Genomic DNA, 20895 nt, shown 5'->3' with positions numbered 1-20895 from the left:
TCTATGGTTAAAAGTCTGTTTCTTGGTGCCCCCACTTTGTTCCTTAAATTTCACATTTGAGGAAAACATATGGTATTTATATCTGATTGTTATATTTCACTTAGCATAATACTCTGTAGCTTCATCCATGTTATTATAAATGGCAAAATTTCATTCTTTTGTTTGGCTGAGTAATATTCCATTATAGATATATTTACTACATATTCCTTATAGATCTGTTACTTTTCAGGTGCAGTATCTGTTTCCTTCTGAAACTCAATATTTTTAAGACTATATATTTTGTAGCTGATGCTATAATATCTGGATTGTCATTTTTAGTCAACATCTTTGGGGCAATGAGTAGAGAAAGTAGCTGTGTAGATACTTCATAATACTTAAGCTTTTTTTCTATGTGGAGTAACTGGGAATGCATGGTTTCCTGTGACATAAAAGTCTTTACAACCTTCGTTTTTAAGGGGGAAAAGAGCCTTTGTGCATACCTTTGAGATGTATTATTTACTTTGTAATTTTACTTAGAAAAGCATCCACTTTTAAACTCACTGCATCAGAGGATAACTCTGTAGTTACGAGTATGTGTATATTTTGTTTTCAATGGGAGAGAAGTATTTTTTTTTAAGTAACATGGAAAATATCAGCTCAACAACTTTCCACAGCTCTCATTTTCAAGTGAGCAATACTGCAGTGTTAACAGACTTGAATGCTTGAAATTGCCAACCATTTGATTGTCCCTGTCTTAACTGACTCTCAACCCCTCTCCCAAGACCAATACTTTTGCCAAAAAATGCTATTGCCAGAGCTAAAGGCAACACTGTTGGTAAATATTTGTGGCTGTGCAGCTAAAACCACAGAAAAGGTGCTAGAATGTGTATTGAAATCCATGCTGACCCCACAGTGTCAGCATTTCTGGAGATGCTTTTGGCTCTGGTTCTGGTTGTACTCCATGTAGCAAAAGAAACAGAAACAGCAGCCGTGTATGTCACTCATTATATTGAAACCGCTTTGGCTGATGGAATGAAGGCTCCACTGCTAGTACTTCCGCAGATTTTAAGCTCCAGAAGGTCAGGGTCCGTGTCTTCTCTGAGTAGCTAGTCAACAAAGCAGGGCGTAGATGCTGAATATTTATCCAAAAGATGAGACAAGTAGGATCTCCTCAAGCAATGGCTTATCTTGGTTTGGGTAGTGGTCCAGAAGATGGTAGTCCAGGTTTCAGGAACTTTAAATTGAGGTATAGTTGACAAAGTATATAGCAGTGATTTGAGTGGTTCGACAACTCTGTGTTATGCTATGCTCTCTACCAGTTTAGCTACCTTTTGTCACCATCCAATGCTATTACAACGCCATAGACTGTATTCCCTATGCAGTACCTTTCATCCCTAGACTTCTTCTGTAACTGGAAACGTGTACCTTCTACTCTCTTTCACCCATTTTGCCCATCCCCTCTCCTCCAGCAACTACCAGTTTGTTCTTTGTATTTGAGTCTGTTAATGCTTTGTTTTGCTTTTTATATTCCATGTATAGTGAAATCATATTTGTCTCTTTTTTTTCGGTCTGACTTATTTCACTTAGCATTGTCTCTCTAGGTTTCCTCCATGTTGTCACAAATGGCAAGATCTCATTCTTATGGCTGAGTGATATTTTGTTACAAATACACTGTCTTAAGTATTCATATACCAGTGGACACTTAGATTGCTTCCGTACCTTGGCTAGTGTAAATAATGCTGTTGTAATAAATATAAGGGTGCATATAACTTTTTGAATTAGGGCTTTCTTTGGGTAAATACCCAGGAGTGGAATTACTAGATCATATGATATTCCTATTTTTATTGTTTGAGGAGCCTTCCTACTGTTTTCCATAGTGGTTGCAACCTCTTTACATTCCTATCCATGGTGCACAGGGGTTCCTTTTTCTCCACATCCTCACCAACACTTATTTCTTGTTTTTTGTTTTTTGTTTTTTGATACTAACCATTCCTGATAGGTGTAAAGTATTATCTTGTGGTTTTGGTTTGCATTTCACTGGCCAGTGATGTTGAGCAACTTTTCATATGTCTGTTGGCAAAGTGTATGTCATCTTTGGAAAGAGGTCTATTCAGGTCCTCTGCTCTATTTTAATTGGATTGTTTTTAAGAGATATATATTTTTTAAAACTTCATTTATTTTAAGTTCTTTATGTATTTTTGATACTAATCCCCATTGGATATATCGTTTGCAAATGTCTTATTTTGTAGGTTGCCTCTTATTTTTATTTTTTTTTAAGATTTTATTTATTTATTTGACAGAGAGAGATCACAAGTAGGCAGAGAAAGAGAGAGAGAGGAGGAAGCAGGCTCCCTGCTGAGCAGAGAGCACATTGTGGGACTCCATCCCAGGACTCTGGGATCATGACCTGAGCCGAAGGCAGAGGCTTAACCCACTGAGCCACCCAGGCACCCTGTAGGTTGCCTTTTAATTTTGATGTTGGTATCCTTGGTTGTGCAAAAGCTTTTTATTTTGGTGTCGTCCTTGTAGTTTAGCTTTGCTTTTTTCCCCTTGCCTGAGGATACCTATCAAGAAAGATGTTATTAAGGCCATTGTCAAAGAGACTACTGTCCATCTTTGGAAACTATTTTCATTGCACAGGTGGCCCAGGTCCTGAGGGGATTATGTCTCTGAAGGAGTGCAAGACAGAGGCATTGAATGTGGAAGAAACCACTACTGCATTGGAAACCTTTAGGATGGCCACAAGTAGGAGAGATGAATGTAGTGAATTAGCACCTTAACCAGGAATCACAAACTGAACCTATGTAGAGGGGCTCATAGAATTGCATTTTTCAGTCTTGAATAATTAAAGACCAGGTTATGACCTGTGACCTCTTTTAGGGTTCCTTATGTGATTTTGGATGAATCTGTTTCCATGGATTCCAGTAGTACTAACCATTAAAATTATAAGCACACTCAGTATTGGAAATATGCAGCCATTGTGGAAAATAGTAGGTAAAACTACCAGAAAAATAAGTAAAACTTATATATATATTTTATGGAGAATAATGGTTATGTAAATTATGGATTGTGACACAGAATGTAGTGAAATTCCTGCTGAATCATCTAAAATATTTTCCAAGCCATTAGTGTTTAGGTTACATGAGGACTTTGTTAAAATGCAGATTGATTGATTCACTAGTACAGGGTGGGGTCTGTAATTCTGCAGGTCTTTTTTTTTTTTTTTTTAGATTTTTAAATTTTAAATTTTTATTTTTTGTTATGTTCAATTAGCCAACATATAATACATTATTAGTTTTTGATGTAGTTGCAACTCTGCATTTCAGTCAGCTCTAGGGAATACGTACGCTGCTGATCCATAGACTGATCTCAGTAGGTTTAAAGATACTGGTTCTCAAAGTCAGGTTCACATTGGAATCATTAAAAAATACTGGGGAAATTTAAAAGATAATTGATGCCGAGGTCTCAACCCCAGAGATTCTGATTTAATTTATAAGAGATGTGGCTTGGGGGCACCTGGGTGGCTCAGTGGGTTAAAGCCTCTGCCTTCGGCTCAGGTCATGATCCCAGGGTTCTGGGATCGACCCCCGCATCGGGCTCTCTGCTCAGCAGGGAGCCTGCTTCCTCCTCTCTCTCTCTCTCTGCCTGCCTCTCTACTTGTGATCTCGGTCTGTCAAATAGATGAATAAAAATCTTTAAAAAAAAAAAAAAAAGAGAGATGTGGCTTGGGTGTCTGGGTTTGTGGAAAGGTCCATAAGAGATTCTGATGCACAGCTAAATCAGAAAGATGTTCTAGGACTGGTTTCAGTTTATATTTGAGAAGAAATAGCTCACTTAGGCACCTAATCCTATACTTTTTAATTAAAGTGTATATAATTAACAGTTTAAAAAAGTGATATAATTAGCAGTTACTATATCAACATTTACATTTACAACATCTAAAGGACTGTCTTAGAAAATCCTAGAACATATGTAATAAGACTTTAACACTAAGATAGAACATATTCTCTTATAACACAACATAATATTAATAATTAAGTGCAATTCTATTAAGAACTAGAAATGAACTCCGATGTTGCTTAACATTCTACAATGCAGATAATCCTACATTTTTTTCCATGCAGGTTGCAGCAATCTACAAGGACTCAAGTATTGGAAATCTCATCAACATAGTAATTGTAAAATTAGTTGTAATTCATAATGAACAGGTAAGAACTAGGCCTGAAGTTAGTAATTTTAATTGTAGTAAGCTCCTAGTAACATATATAGATACAAAATTGTTATTAAAAATGGGATACTTCTGAAATTTACATTTAAAAACTTGATTTGAAAAGGAGTGAGATTAACTTTTTATATTGTGATGGAAGTAAAAAGAAAGGCAATAATAAAAACAACTTAAAAACCTAAGGTTTAAAAACAATGAGGTTATTCCCTTTTGTAATTCTGTCATTGAAGAAATTAAAATACAGTTTTTTTAGAAGTTTTTTGATCTTCAGTATTGGGTGGTTACATTGAAAACGTCTTACTAGACCTCCTTTCGATCATGTTTTAAGTATTGCTAAAATGTTTTTGAATAAATATGAGGGAGAAATGCCACTTCACTTGCTTCTGAAAATGCTGTTTGATAAATTGCAAGGATGCTGCCCAGCTTGGAGAGAAAAAAAGGCTGTAGATGTTTTAATATAATATCGAATTGCTCTTTTTTTTTTTTTTTTGTATAGGAAGGACCAGTCATCAGTTACAATGCAGCTACCACATTGCGTAACTTCTGTTCATGGCAACAAACTCAGAATGTTCTTGATGATGCTCACCCTTCTCACCATGACACTGCTGTTCTTATCACTAGGTACAATTTTAGAAATAACCCTTCCCACTGCAGTTGTTTACCCTTTCTCTCCTGCATGATCACTGATACTTCTTGTTCACTTAATTCTTTATTGATAATACACTGTGGTGTTCTATGAGAACTTGTATTGGAAAATATACTATTGTATGAAAACATTTTTCTTGCAGACCAGAATGCTAGTTGATTCCTTAGGAAATTAGCAATGTTAGGTTGCTGAGTAATGGATTGACCCAAACAAAATAATTTCCTTATTTAGTGACAGAATTATGAAAAATAAGTGCAAAGGAACATAATTATGGAACTGAATATAAGTTATGTTCATTCCCCACTTGATATTTCAATCACTTGGAAAGAGGAGCTTTGAATGTAATTGGTTGTCCACTTTTGACTTCTTGTACTTTAAAAAAAAAATTTGTGTCTTGATGTTCAATCCATGTCTTAATTACTAGACTGCATTTACAAGGGTCTTTCTCAACCTGCTTAAGGAAAACAACTCCTGCTATTATAAAATGATTGTCCATTTTACAAGCGCCACTATATATTGTTAATTCATCCCTTCGCTTCAGCAACACTGATGGCAACCAGGATATTTAGATCTTAGGATTGGTTGGTTGACAAAAGGAAATAATTCTTCCACTTAGGGGTCAGACTCTGAATTCTCTGCTTTCTAGAACTCTGAAGTGAAACACTTAGTCCATGTAAAATAGCTGTAAAGTTTCAGAACTGAAGCAGAATTGACATAATTTTATACACCGTATTATATCATCAGTCCATGGTTCTTCCCTGGGTTGTAAGTAGAGGCCAAGCAACAAAGATTGAAGATAATGAATTAAAGATGGGAGGTAGACAAAGGAGGCTGGAAGAGGGATACCGTAAAGACAGACAAGAGAACTGTCAAATTGAATGCTTAGGGACTAAGTAATGCAGAAGAAAAAAAGAAATAAGTAATTTGGTAGTATATGAGAACATTATCTGTGATGGAGAATTATAGCTGAAGCTTATAATGATGTTGAAACATCTAGAAAAGCATAAGCTATATTACACATACAGCATAAGTAAAGGCAGAGGTGAAAAAGAGGTAAGAAAGAGTTGAAGCTTTAATCACGTTCAACAGCAAACTTTCTAAGGGTTTAGAAAGCTTCAACTCTTTTCAGCAGTCACCTTTACATAACACCTATTGCTTATTGGTATATACAAGTGGTGTGTTATCCTAGGTTTAAAATTATTGAGAGCTTAATAAGGTCTGGATTCAGAAGTGAGTTTGTGGTAATAATCACATCACAGATCAAGCTTCTTTATCTTTGTTTTGACTTGTAAAAAAATATTTTCTGAAAATGCTTCAAAATTTTTTGTTTTAAGGGAAGACATTTGTGGAGCTAGAGAGAAATGTGACACATTGGGTAAGTTACTTTGCAAATTAAATATAACTTATAGAGGTGGCACAGTTGCTTAAACATCTGACTCTTGGTTTTGGCTCAGGTTGTGATCTCAGAGTCGTGAGATAGAGCCTTCCAGCCAGCTCCAAGCTCAGCACAGATGGAGTCTGCTTACAACTTTCTCTGCCCCTCCCCCCAGCTTGTGTGTTCTTTCTCTCTCAAAGAAATCTTTAATATATAATTTACTGAATTGTTTAAAATGTTTATTTTCCTTTTACATTGTAATTATTTTGATTGTCTTGACTAATGATTGTCATTATTAGCTTTTGCTTCAATACATTTTAAAGAATAATAACTGATATTGTGCCAATTACTAGATACACATAAACTATATGCAGATTTAAGGCAAAATGATAAAATGAATAGCCATAAATCCACTACCACAGTTAAGAGCCAAAACTTAATATAGTCATATGACCTTTGCTAAGTCCTTATTCTCTCCCTTTGCATGTCGCCAAGAGGTAGCCAATGACATGAATTTTATATGTTCCAGTTCCTTTCATCCATATTGAAAAATAGTTCTATATATCTGTGTTCATAAAAGAAACTGATGTTGCTTCTTTTTGAGCATTGTAGTTATAGTTCTTGGATTTTCACTCCTATATAAAGATATTCATCTTCGATTTACATATCTATATGCTATTAGTGGATATTTAGGCCAATTCTAGGTTTTCATAATGAACTTCTCTTTAAAATCTAGGGTACAGGGGCGCCTCGGTGACTTAGTGGGTTAAAGCCTCTGCCTTCGGCTCAGGTCATGATCCCAGGGTCCTGGGATCAAGCCCCGCATTGGGCTCTCTGCTCAATGGGGAGCCTGCTTCCTCCTCTCTCTCTGCCTGCTTCTCTGCCTACTTGTGATCTCCGTCTGTCAAAAAAAAAAAAATCTAGGGTACATTCCTGCAGTTGAAATTGTTCTGTCATTAAATTTGCTGATGCTCAACTTTGGTATATCTTAAAGTAGTTTACATCTTTATCAATAATGTATAAATATAAATATTCCTTTTGATTTTGTCCTTCTCAACACAAGGTACCTTCAGATTTATCATTTTTGCCAATCTAAATGTAATGTATTTCATCACGGTAGTAATTTTCAGTTCTGTGATTGTTAATGAGTTTGAACATCTTTTCATATCTGCTGGCCGTTTATATTTCCTTTACTCTGAGGAATGAAAGAAATAGGACCTATTTTTCCACTATGGTATTTGTCATTTTCTTATTGCTTTTAATTTTTTTTAATTTTTTATTTTTTTTGTCCAAGTTTTCATTTAAATTACAGTTAACATACAGTGTAATATTAGTTGTAGGTGTAGAATTTAGTGATACAATAATTTCATACATCACCCAGTGCTCATCACAGCAAGTGCCCTTCTTAATCCCTATCAGCTGTTTAACCCAGCCCAGCCCGCCCCCCACCTCCTCTCTGCTAACCATCAGTTTGCTATCTGTAGTTAAAAATCTGTTTCTTGGTTTTCCTTCTCCCTGCCCCATGATTATTTGTTTTGTTTCTTAAATTCCACATGTGAGTGAGATAATATGGTGTTTGTCTTGCTCTGACTGATTTATTTTGTCTAGCACCATACCCTCTAGCTCCATCCATGTCATTACAAATGGCAAGATTTCATTCTTTTTATTCCATTACCTGCACACACACGCACACACACGCACACACACTACAACTTTTTTATCCACTCGTTATTCGAAGGACATTTGGGCTCTTTCCATAATTTGGCTACTGTAGATAATGCTCCTATAAACATCGGGGTACATGTATCCCTTTGAATTTGTATTTTCGTATCCTTTGGGTAAATACTTAGTAGGGCAATTGTTGGATCCTAGGATAGGTCTATTTTTAACTTTTTGAGGAACTTCCATACTGTTCTTTAGAGTAGCTGAACCAGCTTGCATTCCCACCAACAGTGCAAACGTGTTCCCCTTTTTTGTGTCTTTGCCAATACCTGTTGTTTCCTGTGTTGTTTAACTTTAGCCATTCTGACAGGTGTGAGGTGATATCTCATTGTAGTTCTGATTAGAAAAATCTTAAATAAATCTAACCTTACACCTAAAGGAGCTAGAAAAGCAATGAAGCATGGAGTTAATAGAAGAAAGTAAATACTTAGAACAGAAATAAATGATACAGAAACTAAAAAAAAACAATAGAACAGATCAGTGAAACCAGGAGCTGTTTCTTTGAAAAAATTAGTAAAATTGATAAACTCGTAGCAAGACTTACAAAAAGGACACAAATAAATCACAAATGGGAGAGGAGAAATAACACCACTACAGAAATACAGTAAGAAGATATGAAAAGCCATATGCCAACAAATTACTGCTTTTTAGATATTATTTATAACTTCATGATACTAAACCCATTTTAGTTTCTATGTATTGCAAATACCTTTCAATAATTTGTTGCTTAGTTTCATTCTATGTGAAATTGTATAAAAGAACTGAATTTATAATTATAGGCTAGCAATTTCATATTTTAAGAAACCCTTCTGTAACTCAAAGTCTAAACATATCCTGTTTCCTTATAAACATTTAAAAACTTGTCCTTTCACCTTTAAATTTCTAAATGATTTGGGATAAAACTAGATAAGTATCTAGTTTTGTTCCTTTTCTATTTTGATAACCAGTTTCCTCGGACCACACATTGAAAATTCACCTCCTTGACTTAGAATCTGCAGTGTCATAAAAAATTTGTATTTGTATGAGAGTCTGCAAATCATTCCTCCATTCCATTAGACAATTACTTTCCTAGTTAGCCCATGTATTAAGTCTACACTACCCGTTGACTTTGAACAACACACAGCTGCATAAGTCAAATTATACATAGATTATACATAGATTAATACATAGATTTTTCCCCTTCAGTACAGTATTATAAATTATTTATGATTTTTCTTAACATTTTCTCTAGCTTTATTGTACGAATACTACATATAATATATACGTAAAATGTGTTAGTAACTCTTGTCATTCTGGTAAGCAGTAGGCCATTAGTAGTTAAAGTTTTGGGAGGCAAAAATTATATGCAGATTTTCTACTGCACAGGGTTGGTGTCCCTAATTCCCATGTTCAAGAGTCCATTGTATTTTAATATTTATAGCGCTATAATAAATCCTACTAATTGGTAGAGTGTATAACTTCTTATTTTTCTCAAGAGTATTTTGACTATTCTTAGACCTTTGTTCTTTTAGATCAGCATTTCAACTCCTTATAAAACAATTCTCTGTCCATTTATGTAGGTCTTTTTCAATGTCTTTCAGTAACACATGTTTTCTTTTAGGCCAGTCATACACAAATTTTGTTATTTTTTTATTGTAAATGGCATAGAATATTGATAGAAATGCAATAGACTGTTTCATTTATTGATTTTAATTCCAGACACCTGATTGATCACTCAAAACCTCATAATTTATCTATTTTTTCAATGTGGACAATTATTATCATTTGAATTATGGCAGTTATCCTTCCTTTCAATCCTTTTTTTCTTACAAGTCAAAAACCTCTGTAAAATGGTGAAGAGATGATAGTAGTCTTTTCCCTTAGATTTTAAAGGGAATACTTACAAAGTTACACCATTAAGAATATCTGCCATGACACTTTATATGGACAACCCCAGAGACTCCACCCCCAAACTACTAGAACTCATACAGCAATTCAGTAATGTGGCAGGATACAAAGTCACTGTACAGAAATCAGTGGCTTTCTTATACATTAACAATGAAAACACAGAAAGTGAAATTAGAGAATCGATTCCATTTACTATAGCACCAAGAACCAAAAGATACCTGGGAATAAACCTAACCAAAGAGGTAAAGGATCTGTACTTGAGGAATTACAAAACATTCATGAAAGAAATTGAAGAAGACACAAAAAGATGGAAGACCGTTCCATGCTCTTGGATCGGAAGAATAAACATTGTTAAAATGTCTATACTACCTAGAGCAATCCATACTTTTAATGCCATTCCGATCAAAATTCCACCGGTATTTTTCAAAGAGCTGGAGCAAATAATCCTAAAATTTGTATGGAATCAGAAGAGACCCCGAATTGTTAGGGAAATGTTGAAAAAGAAAAACAAAACTGGGGGCATCACGTTACCTGACTTCAAGCTTTACTACAAAGCTGTGATCAGCAAGACAACATGGTACTGGCATAAAAACAGACACATAGACCAGTGGAACAGAGTAAAGAGCCCAGATATGGACCCTATGGTCAACTCTATGGTCAAACAATCTTCGACAAAGCAGGAAAAAATATACAGTGGAAAAAAGACAGTCTCTTCAAAAAAATGCTGCTCGGAAAATTGGACAGCTGTATGTAGAATAATGAAACTCGACCATTCTCTTACACCATACACAAAGATAAACTCAAAATGGATAAAAGACCTCAACGTGAGACAGGAATCCATCAGAATCCTAGAGGAGAACACAGAGAGTAACCTCTTCGATATCAGCCACAGCAACTTCTTTCAAGGTATGTCTCCAAAGGCAAAAGGAAACAAAAGCAAAAGTGAATTTTTGGGACTTCATCAAGATCAAAAGCTTCTGCACAGCAAAGGAATCAGTCAACAAAACAAAGAAGCAACCCATGGAATGGGAGAAGATATTTGCAAATGGCAGTACAGACAAAAGGCTTATATCCAGGATCTATAAAGAACTTCTCAAACTCAACACACACAAAACAGATAATCATGTCAAAAAATGGGCAGAAGACATGAACAAACAGTTCTCCAATGAAGACATACAAATGGCTATCAAACACATGAAAAAATGTTCATCATCACTAGCCCTCAGGGAGATTCAAATCAAAACCACATTGAGATACCACCTAACACCAGTTAGAATGGCCAAAATTAGCAAGACAAGAAACAACATGTGTTGGAGAGGATGTGGAGAAAGGGGAACCCTCTTACAGTGTTGGTGGGAATGCAAGTTGGTGCAGCCACTTTGGAGAACAGTGTGGAGATTCCTTAAGAAATTAAAAATAGAGCTTCCCTATGACCCTGCAATTGCACTGCTGGGTATTTACCCCAAAGATACAGATTTAGTGAAAAGAAGGGCCATCTGTACCCCAATGTTTATAGCAGCAATGGCCACGGTCGCCAAACTGTGGAAAGAACCAAGATGCCCTTCAACGGACGAATGGATAAGGAAGATGTGGTCCATATACACTATGGAGTATTATGCCTCCATCAGAAAGGATGAATACTCAACTTTTATATCACACGGACAGGACTGGAAGAGATTATGCTGAGTGAAATAAGTCAAGCAGAGAGAGCGAATTATCATAAGGTTTCACTTATTTGTGGAGCATAAGAAATAACATGGAGGACATGGGGAGATGGAGAGGAGAAGGGAGTTGAGGGAAATTGGAGGGGGAGGTGAACCATGAGAGACTATAGACTCTGGAAAACAATCTGAGGATTTTGAAGGGGTGGGGGGTGGGAAGTTGGGTGGGCCTGGTGGTGGGTATTATGGAGGGCATGTATTGCATGGAGCACTGGGTACGGTGCATAAACAATGAATTCTGGTACACTGAAAAGAAATTTAAAAAATTAAAAATTAAAAAATTAGTATGCAAAAAATAAAGGTAAATATGCTATTCTACATCTTAATCCTTGTGTAGAATTTTGGTAAACTATTTCTTTCACCACATGTTCTTTTCATAGTGAAAGCCCGTTATTTTTCTTTTTTGTATGTCTAAGCAGAATTTTAAAAGAATATCAAATACAATGCTTATGACAAGAAAAAAAATAGCTGCCATAGGTTCTTGGCAGAAACTTAATACTAGTTTTTTGAGGTCTAAAAAAATGCTTCCTTTTTTAAATTGAGTTATAATTGTCATACAATATTAGTTTTAGTTGTACACTACAGAGATTCAACATTTATGTTATGAAATGCTCACTATATAGTTGCTATACATCACCATAGTTATTACAGTTTTATTGAGTTTATTCCATATGCTGTACTTCACATTTCTGTGACTTATTTTATAAATGGAAGCTTGTACCTTTTAATGCCTTTCACCTATTTCACCCATCCCCTACCCCCAACCATCGTGGGCAACTACCAGGTTGTTCTCTGTATTTACCAGATTGGTTTGTTGATTTGTTTTATAGGTTCCACATATAGGTAAAATTAAATGGTATTTCTATTTCTCTGACTTAGTTAACATAAATATACTCTAGATTCATCTGTGTTGTCACAAATGGCAAGATTTCATTCTTCATGATCAAGTAATGTTCCATTGTATACTTACATACCATATCTTTATCCATTTGTCTATCAATGGTTTTAGCAATCAGATTGTTTCCACATCTTGGTTATTGTGAACATAGGAATGCATGTATCTTTTCAAATTAGTGTTTTTGTTTTCAGGTAAATACCCCAAAGTGGAATTGCTGGATCACATGATATTTCTATTTTTAGTTTTTTGAGGGAACCCTTCCATACTGTCTTCCATAGTGGCTGCACCAATTTACATTCTCACTGACAGTATATGAGTGTTCCCTTTTCTCTACATCTTTGTCAATACTTGTTTCTTGTCTTTTTGATATTAACCATTTCTGACTAGTGTGAGGTAATATCTCATTGTGGTTTTGATTTCCATTTCCCTAATGATTAGTGATGCTGAGCATCTTTTCATGTGTCTGGACATATGTATGTTGTCTTCGGAAAAATGTCTATTCAGGTCCTTTGCCCATTTTTTTTTTTTTTTTAGTTTTTTAAAGATTTTATTTATTTATTTGACAAAGAGATCACAAGTTGGCAGAGAGGCAGGTAGAGAGAGAGGGAGAAGCAGGCTCCCTGCTGAGCAGAGAGCCCGACGCGGGGCTCAATCCCCAGGACCCTGAGACCATGACCTGAGCCGACGGCAGAGGCTTAACCCACTGAGCCACCCAGGTGCCCCTACCCGTTCATTTTCTGAAGAACATTCAGGTTATTTCTAGTTTCAGACTATCATAAACAAGACTGTTCTGAACATTTGTATACATATACACATATATAACATATAATGTATTATTTGCTTCAGGGGTACAGGTCTGTGAATCATCAGGCTTACAAATTTCACATCACTCACCATAGCGCATACCCTCCCCAATGTCCATAACCCAGCCACCCTATCTTCCTCCAACCCCAGCAACCCTCAGCTTGTTTCCTGAGATTAAGAGTCTCTTACGGTTTGTTTCCCTCCCAATCCCAACTTGTTTCATTTTTTCCCCTCCTTAGCCCCCTGCTCTGCCTCTCAAATTCCTCATATCAGAGAGATCATATGAGAATTGTCTTTCTCTGATTAACTTATTTTTTTTTAAATTTCTTTTCAGCATAACAGTATTCATTGTTTTTGCACCACACTCAGTGCTCCATGCAATACATGCTCTCCTTAATACCCACCACCTGGCTCCCCCAACCTCCCACCCTTCAAAACCCTCAGGTTGTTTTTCAGTGTCCATAGTCTCTCATGGTTCTCCTCCCCTTCCACTTTCCCTTAACTCCTTTCTCCTCTCCATCTACCCTTGTCCTCCATATTATTTGTTATGCTCCACAAATAAGTGAAACCATATGATAATTTACTCTCTCTGCTTGACTTATTTCACTCAGCATAATCTCTTCCAGTCCCGTCCATGTTGCTACAAAAGTTGGGTATTCATCCTTTCTGATGGAGGTATAATACTCCATAGTGTATATGGACCACATCTTCCTTATCCATTCGTCCGTTGAAGGGCATCTTGGTTCTTTCCACAGTTTGGCGACCATTCCTCTGCCCATTCTTAATTGGACTGTTGTTTTGTTTGTAGGAGTTTGTTTATTTATTTTTTTATAGGAGTTTTAAAAAAATATTTTGGATATTAACCCCTTATTGATTCCACGTACTATTTGCAAATATCTTCTCCCATTCAGTAGGTTGCCTTTTCATTTTATTCATGGTGCTTTCACTATGCAAAAGCTTTGTAGTTTTGATGTAGCCCCAGTTGTTTTTGCTTTTCTTGTCTTTGCCTAAAGAGACAGATTCAAAAAAATAATGGACTGATTGATATTCCAGAATTTACTGCTTTTAGGAGTTTTATAGCTTCAGGTCTTAAACTTAGTTCTTTGTTCCATTTTGAGGTTGTATATATGGTGTGTGAAAGTGGTGTGGTTTCATTCTTTTGTGTGTAGCTGACCAGTTTTCCCAACAGCATTTATAGAAGAGACTCTCCTTTCCCATTATGTATTCTTGTCTTATTTTGTTAAAGATTGGCCATAAAAGTGTGGGTTTAATTCAGAGCTCTATGTGTCTGTTTTTGTGCCAGTACCATACTGTTTTGAATACTGTAGTTTTGGAATAGAGTTTGAAATCTGGGAGTGTGATACCTTCAGCTTTTTTTTTTTTTTTTTTCCCCTCAAGACTATTTTGGCTATTTGGGGTCTTTTGTGGTTTCATACAAATCTTAGGATTATTCTAGTTCTGTGAAAAATATTGATGTTTTGATAGGCATTGCATCAAATCTGTAGATTGTTTTGGGTAGTATGGATATCCTAACAATATTAATTTTGTCTAATCATGAGCATAGTATATGTTTCCATTTGTGTCATCTTCAATTTGTTTCATTGGTGCTTTATAGTTTTCAGAATACAGGTTTACTTGTTAAATTTCACCTCTTGGTTAAATGTATTTCTAGGTATTTTATTTTTCTTACAATTGTAGATGGGATCATTTTCTCAATTTCTCTGCTACTCTGCTAGTGTATAGAAACAAAGTAGATTTCTAGATGTTAATTTTGTATTCCACAACATTATCAAATTCAGTTAGTCTAATACTTTTTGGTGGAGTCTTTAGGGTATTCTGTGTATAACATCATGCCATCTTCAGATAGTGGCACTTTTTTTTTTTTCCTTACATTTTGGATGCCTTTTATTTCTTGAAATGACTGAGTGCTGTGGCTAGGAATTCTAGTACTGTGTTGAATAAAAGTGGACATCCTTGTCTTCTTCCTGATCTTACAGAAAAACCTTTCAGTTTTTCACCATTAAATGTAATATTAGCTGTGGATTTGTCATATGTGGCATATTTGAACATAATGCATTATGTTCCCTGTATATCCATTTGTTGAGTTTCTGTCATCAGTGCATGTTGAATTTTGCCAAATGATTTTCTGCATGTATCAAGTTGATTTTTTTTAAAAGATTTTATTTATTTATTTGACAGACAGAGATCACAAGTAGGCAGAGAGAGAGAGGAGGAAGCAGGCTCCCTGCCGAGCAGAGAGCCCAAAGTGGGGCTCGATCCCAGGATCCTGAGATCATGACCTGAGCCGAAAGCAGAGGCCCTAACCCCCTGAGCCACCCAGGCGCCCCTCAAGTTGATTTTTATCCTTTATTAAGATCAGATTGATTTGTTGATACTGAGCCATCTTTACATCTCTGGGAAAAAATCCCACTTGTGGTAAATGATCCTTTTTAATATATTGTTAAGTTTGGTTTGCTAATATTTTGTGGAGGATTTTTCCATCTATATGCATCAGGGATATTGGCCTGTAATTTATTTTTGTAGTGTCTTTGGTTTTGGTATTAGGGTAATTGTGGTCTCATAGAATGTACTTGGAAGTGTTCCTCCTTCTTCAATTTGTTCAGAATAGTTTGATAAAAGATAGGTGTTAACTTTGAATTATTTGTTTAATTTCATCTGTGAAGCGATCTGGTCCTGGTCTTCTGTTTGGGAGTTTTTTGATTACTCATTTTGTCTATTCAAATTTTCTGTTTCTTCCTGATTCAGTCTTGGTGGGTTTATTTCTAGGGATTTATACCGCTCATGCAGGTTATCAAGTTTATGGCCTATAATCTTTTTGTGGTAGTCTCTACAAGTCATTTGTATATCTGTGGTATTGATTGTAGCCTCTCTTGAATTTCTGATTGAGTCCTCTTTTTTTCTAACTGATTTCTGGCTAAAGGTTTATGAAATTTGTCTTTTCAAAGAACCAGCTCTTGGTTTCATTAACCTTTCCTATTTTTCTGTCTATTTCATTTATTTTCAGTCTGATTTTTATTTTATACCTTATAACTTTGAGCTTTGTTCTTTTCTAGTTTTTTAGGTATAAGATTGGATAGTTTGACTTCTTTGTTTTTTCATAAGGTGATAGGTCTGAATTGCTATGAAGTTCTGTTTTAGAACTGCTTTTGCTGTGTCCCAAAGAATTTCGACCATTGTGTTTTCATTTTTCTCCATGTATTTTTTACTTCCATTTTTATTTCTTTGGCCCGTTGATTATTTTGGTTGGTTAGTAGTGTGTTGATTAGCCTCCATTTTTATGTGTGTTTTTTTTTTTTAAGATTTTATTTATTTATTCATGAAAGACTGTGAAAGAAGCAGAGGCAGAGGGAGAAGCAGGCTCCCAGGACTCAAGCTCAGGACCCTGGGATCAGGACCTGAGCTGAAAGCAGGTGCTTAACTGACTGAGCTGCCCATGTGCCCCCATTTTTATGTTTTCTCCCAGATTTTTTTCTTGTAATTTAGTTCAGTAGTTCATACCATTATGCTGAGAAAAGATGCTTGATTATGATTTCAGGCTCCCTAAATTCGTTAAGACTTGTTTTGTGCCTTAGCATATGACCTATCCTGCAGAATGTGCCATGTGCACTTTAAAAGACTGTATATTCTGGTTTGGGATGTAATGTTCTGTGTATATCTGTTAGGTCCATCTGGTCTAATGTGCCATTAAAAGCTGCTTTTTACTGGTTTTTTGTCTGATCAGTCCATTGATGTAAGTAGTGGGTTGAAGTCTCCTATTAACGAATTACTGTCAGTTTCTCCCTCTAGGTCTGTTAATGTTTGCATTATGTATTAGATGTTCCCATGTTGGGTGCACAGATATTTACAAATATTATATCCTTTTGTTAGATCAACCCCTTTATCATTATGTAGTACTCTTCTTTGTCTTTTATTAGTCTTTGTTCTATTTAAATTCAGTTAGCCAATTTATAGTATGTCATTCGTTTCAGATGTATTACTCCATAATTTATCAGTTGCATATACACATCCATTGCTCACACCTCATGTGCCCTCTCCTTAATGTCCATCACCCAATTACACTATTCCCCACCTAACTCCCCTCCAGCAACCCTCAGTTTGTTTCCTATACTTAAGACTCTCTCATGGTTTTTCTTCCTCTCTGATGGCTTCCCATTCAGTTAGGCCTTGGGTTTTTTTTTTTTTTTTTTAAAGATTTTATTTATTTATTTGACAGACAGAGATCACAAGTAGGCAGAGAGGCAGAGAGAGAGGAAGGGAAGCAGGCTCCCCGCTGAGCAAAGAGTCTGATGTGGGGCTCGATCCCAGGACCCTGAGATCATGACCTGAGCTGAAGGCAGAGGCTTTAAACCACTGAGCCACCCAGGTGCCCCCAGTCAGGCCTTGTTTTAAAGTCTATTTTGTCTCATAAGTATTGCTACCCTAGCTTCCCCACACCCCCACAACTTTCAATTGCATGGAATATGTTTTTACATCTCCTCACTTTCAGTCTTATGTGTTTTTAGGTCTGAAGTGTCTTTTGTAGGCAACAAATAGATAGGTCTTATTTGTTAACCAGTCACCTGATGTCTTTGGAGCACTTAATCTATTTACATTTAAGGTAATTCTTGATAGGTATGTACTTATTGCCATTTTGTTAACTTCTTTTAGTTGTGTAGTAGTTCTTCTCTGTTCTTTTCTTGCTCTCTTCGCCTGTGATTTGATGACTTTCAGTGTTATGCTTGGATTTCTTTCTCTTTTTTGTGTGTCTGTCTAGTATAGGTTTTTGGTTTGTGGTTACTATGAGTTTTCTATATAACACCCTACATATATTTTAAGTTTTTACATATATTCTAAGTATTTTAAGTTGGTTTCTTAAATTCAAGGACATTCTAAACTCACTGCATTTTACTCCCACACACTCCATGTTTCATGTATTTGAGGTCATATTTTTTTAATCTTTCATTTTGTGTATCCCTTAACTATATATCAAGTTGATTTTACAACTTTTGTCTTTTAACCTTCAGAGCAGCTTTATAAGTGATTGCACTACTACTTTGTAAGGTCAGTTTAGTGGTGATGGACTTTTTTTGTTCTGGGTAATTGAAGGAGACTTCAATTCTAAATGATAACCTTGTTTGGTATCGGTTATTCTTGGTTGTAGATTTTTTTTCTCTTTCAGTGCTTTGACTATATCATGCTATTCCCTTCTTGACTGCAAAGTTTTTGCTGAAAAGTCAGCTGTTAATTTAATGGATGTCCCCTTGTATGTTAAGCAGTTTTTCTTTTGCTCTTCTTAAGATTCTTTAACTTTACACATTTTAATTATTTTGTGTTTGAGTGTAAACTTCTTTGGGTTCATCTTATTTGAGGCTATATGCTTCATGGACCTGGATGTGTTTCCTTCCTCAGTTAGGGAAGTTTTCTGCTATTTCTTTCAAATAAGTTTTCTGCCCCTTTCTCTTTCTGGGACTCCAAAATGCAAGCACTCGTGCACTTGATGTTTTCTTAGAGGACTCTTAACCTATCCTCAGTTTTTAAGTTCTGTTTTCTTTTACTCTTCAGCTTGGATGGTTTTCACTACCCTGTCTTCCAGATTGCTGATTCATTCTTCATCCTCTAATATGTTGAATCCCTTTACTGTATTTTTCATTTCAGTTATTCTTCAGTTTTGACTGGTTCCTTTTTATATTTTTATCTCTTTGTTGAAGTTCTGAGTTCATCTACTTTGAAGTCTGGTAACCATTACTTTGAGCTCTTTATATGGTAGATTGCTTATCTCCATTTCATTTGGTTCTTTTCCTGAGGTTTTGTCTTGTTCTCTTGCTTGGAAAATATTTTGTCTCTTCATTTTATCTGACTTTCTGTGTTTGTGTATTAGGTAGATCAGCTACATCTGCTGGTGTTAAAGGTATTGTCCCTTTGTAGAAGGCATCCTGTGCATCCCAAAAGTATAGTCCCCCTGGATAATAGAACTTGGTACTCTGGTGGTGTCCTTTGTGTGAAGTGCATGCACCCTACTGTTTAGTCTACAACTGCTGGGGGTCACCAGTGGGTGAGGCTAGCCTATAGCTTGATGGTTATAATGCCTGGTTTGGGACTGTGGGCACACAGTGGATGGGCTGGCCCCGGTATGGTTGGCTGATAGGAACCCATTGCTGTTTTGTGTGAGTCAGTATGGTTAGACCCCAGTGTGGTTGGTTCCAACTGGTGTAGGTGTGCTGTTGGAAAGGGCTGGCATCCTACATTGGCATGGGGGTCTCTTTGGAAGATCACTGGACCTTCAAGGCTGCCCACTGGGTGTGGTGGGATGGGAGCCACTTGGGGAGAGTACTTGTCAGGGTGAGTGGGTTAGGTCCACAGTGTAATGTGGGGGAGGGTGTGTGTATGTGGTATGGATGTTGCCAGCAAGATACATGGAGAGCAGAGCTGGTGCCTGCCAGGTTCAGGCTAGCTAGACTGAAGGAGGGCTATGAAATGTTGCCCACCAAAGCTTTTGTTCCTGGAGAAAGTTCCTACAGATTCCTGCCCATTTGGCACATGCTCTAAAGTTGGTAAACAAAATTTCCTTCATGTATGGCCCAGGTGCTTTTCAAACTGCTGCTTCTGTGCTGGGTCTTAGAGTGAGTAAGTGAGTTTGTGTGTGGGTCCTTTCAGAGCAGAGTCTCCATTTTCTATCACCCTATAGCTCTCCTGGAGTTAAGTCCTGCTGATTTTCAAAGCCAGACAAGGAGGCTCATCTTCCTGGTGCACATCTTCAAGGTGGGAGGGAGGGCCTGATACAGTGCTTGAAACCCTCACTCCTCAGGGAGGAGTCCTATACCTGTGATATGCCTCCTGCTTGTGGGTTGCCTTCCTAGGAATTTCGTTCCCAGTAAGCCTGTATTGATGCCCCTCCTACTCTTCTTAATGTGGCTGTTTCTTAATATCTTTGGCTTTGGAATTGCTATTTCAATAGTCTTCATTTGTTAGGGAGATCCTCTGCATGTAGCTGCAGCCTTGATGTGTCTGTGGAAGGAAATGAGCTCAGGATCTTCCTACTCCCCCTAGCCCAGGCATTTGCTTTCTTTTCTTAAATGGTTTTATTTTTGCAGACATTGATATGAATATTTACTTAAACTAGTAAGTTCCTTTTATAGATTTTCAAATGCTACACTGGTCTTGATGAGGATTTTTTTTTTTTTTTTTTTTAAACACAGTCAGGTTCCATTCCATGGATGTATTTTCAGAAGTGAAATGACCTTTTCTCATATTTATCTAATTTTGATACCAGGCTTTATTCATCTTATAGAACTGGTCAGAGTATACTATTTTTTTTAATTCTCTGGAAAACTTATGTAATATTTTAATGATCTATATCTTGAAAGCTTAAGTGATCCCACCTAGTGAACCATCTGTTTCATGGTTTTTTTGTTTTGTTTTGTGGGGTTTTTTTGGAAAATTTTTTAACTATCTGATTTTTCCAATGGTAATCAGACTATATTTTTTATCTTCTTAAATGTATTTTTTTTTTTTTTTTTAGATTTTATTTGTTTATTTGGCAGAGAACAAGCAGGGAGAGGGGCAGGCAGAGGGAGAAGCAGGCTCCCTGCTGAGCAAGGAGCTTGATGTAGGACTCGATCCCAGGACCCTGGGATCAGA

General features: G+C 36.4%; 1 protein-coding gene across 1 annotated transcript in view; it reads left to right on the top strand.

Moving 5' to 3' along the window:
- Positions 1-20895, top strand: part of ADAMTS20 (ADAM metallopeptidase with thrombospondin type 1 motif 20) — a gene marked incomplete at its 5' end in the record, with an annotated part of 201711 nt that overhangs the window by 56211 nt on the left and 124605 nt on the right. Inside the window, 3 exons of the mRNA XM_080811885.1 lie at positions 4104-4187; positions 4701-4825; positions 6185-6225. Coding sequence (XP_080668011.1) covers positions 4104-4187; positions 4701-4825; positions 6185-6225 — 250 coding nt within the window. The remainder of the gene's footprint in view (positions 1-4103; positions 4188-4700; positions 4826-6184; positions 6226-20895) is intronic.

Source organism: Martes martes (assembly GCF_963455335.1).
Source record: "Martes martes genome assembly, chromosome: 8".
NCBI lineage: Eukaryota > Metazoa > Chordata > Mammalia > Carnivora > Mustelidae > Martes > Martes martes.
This window is presented reverse-complemented; position numbering and strand designations above follow the sequence as displayed.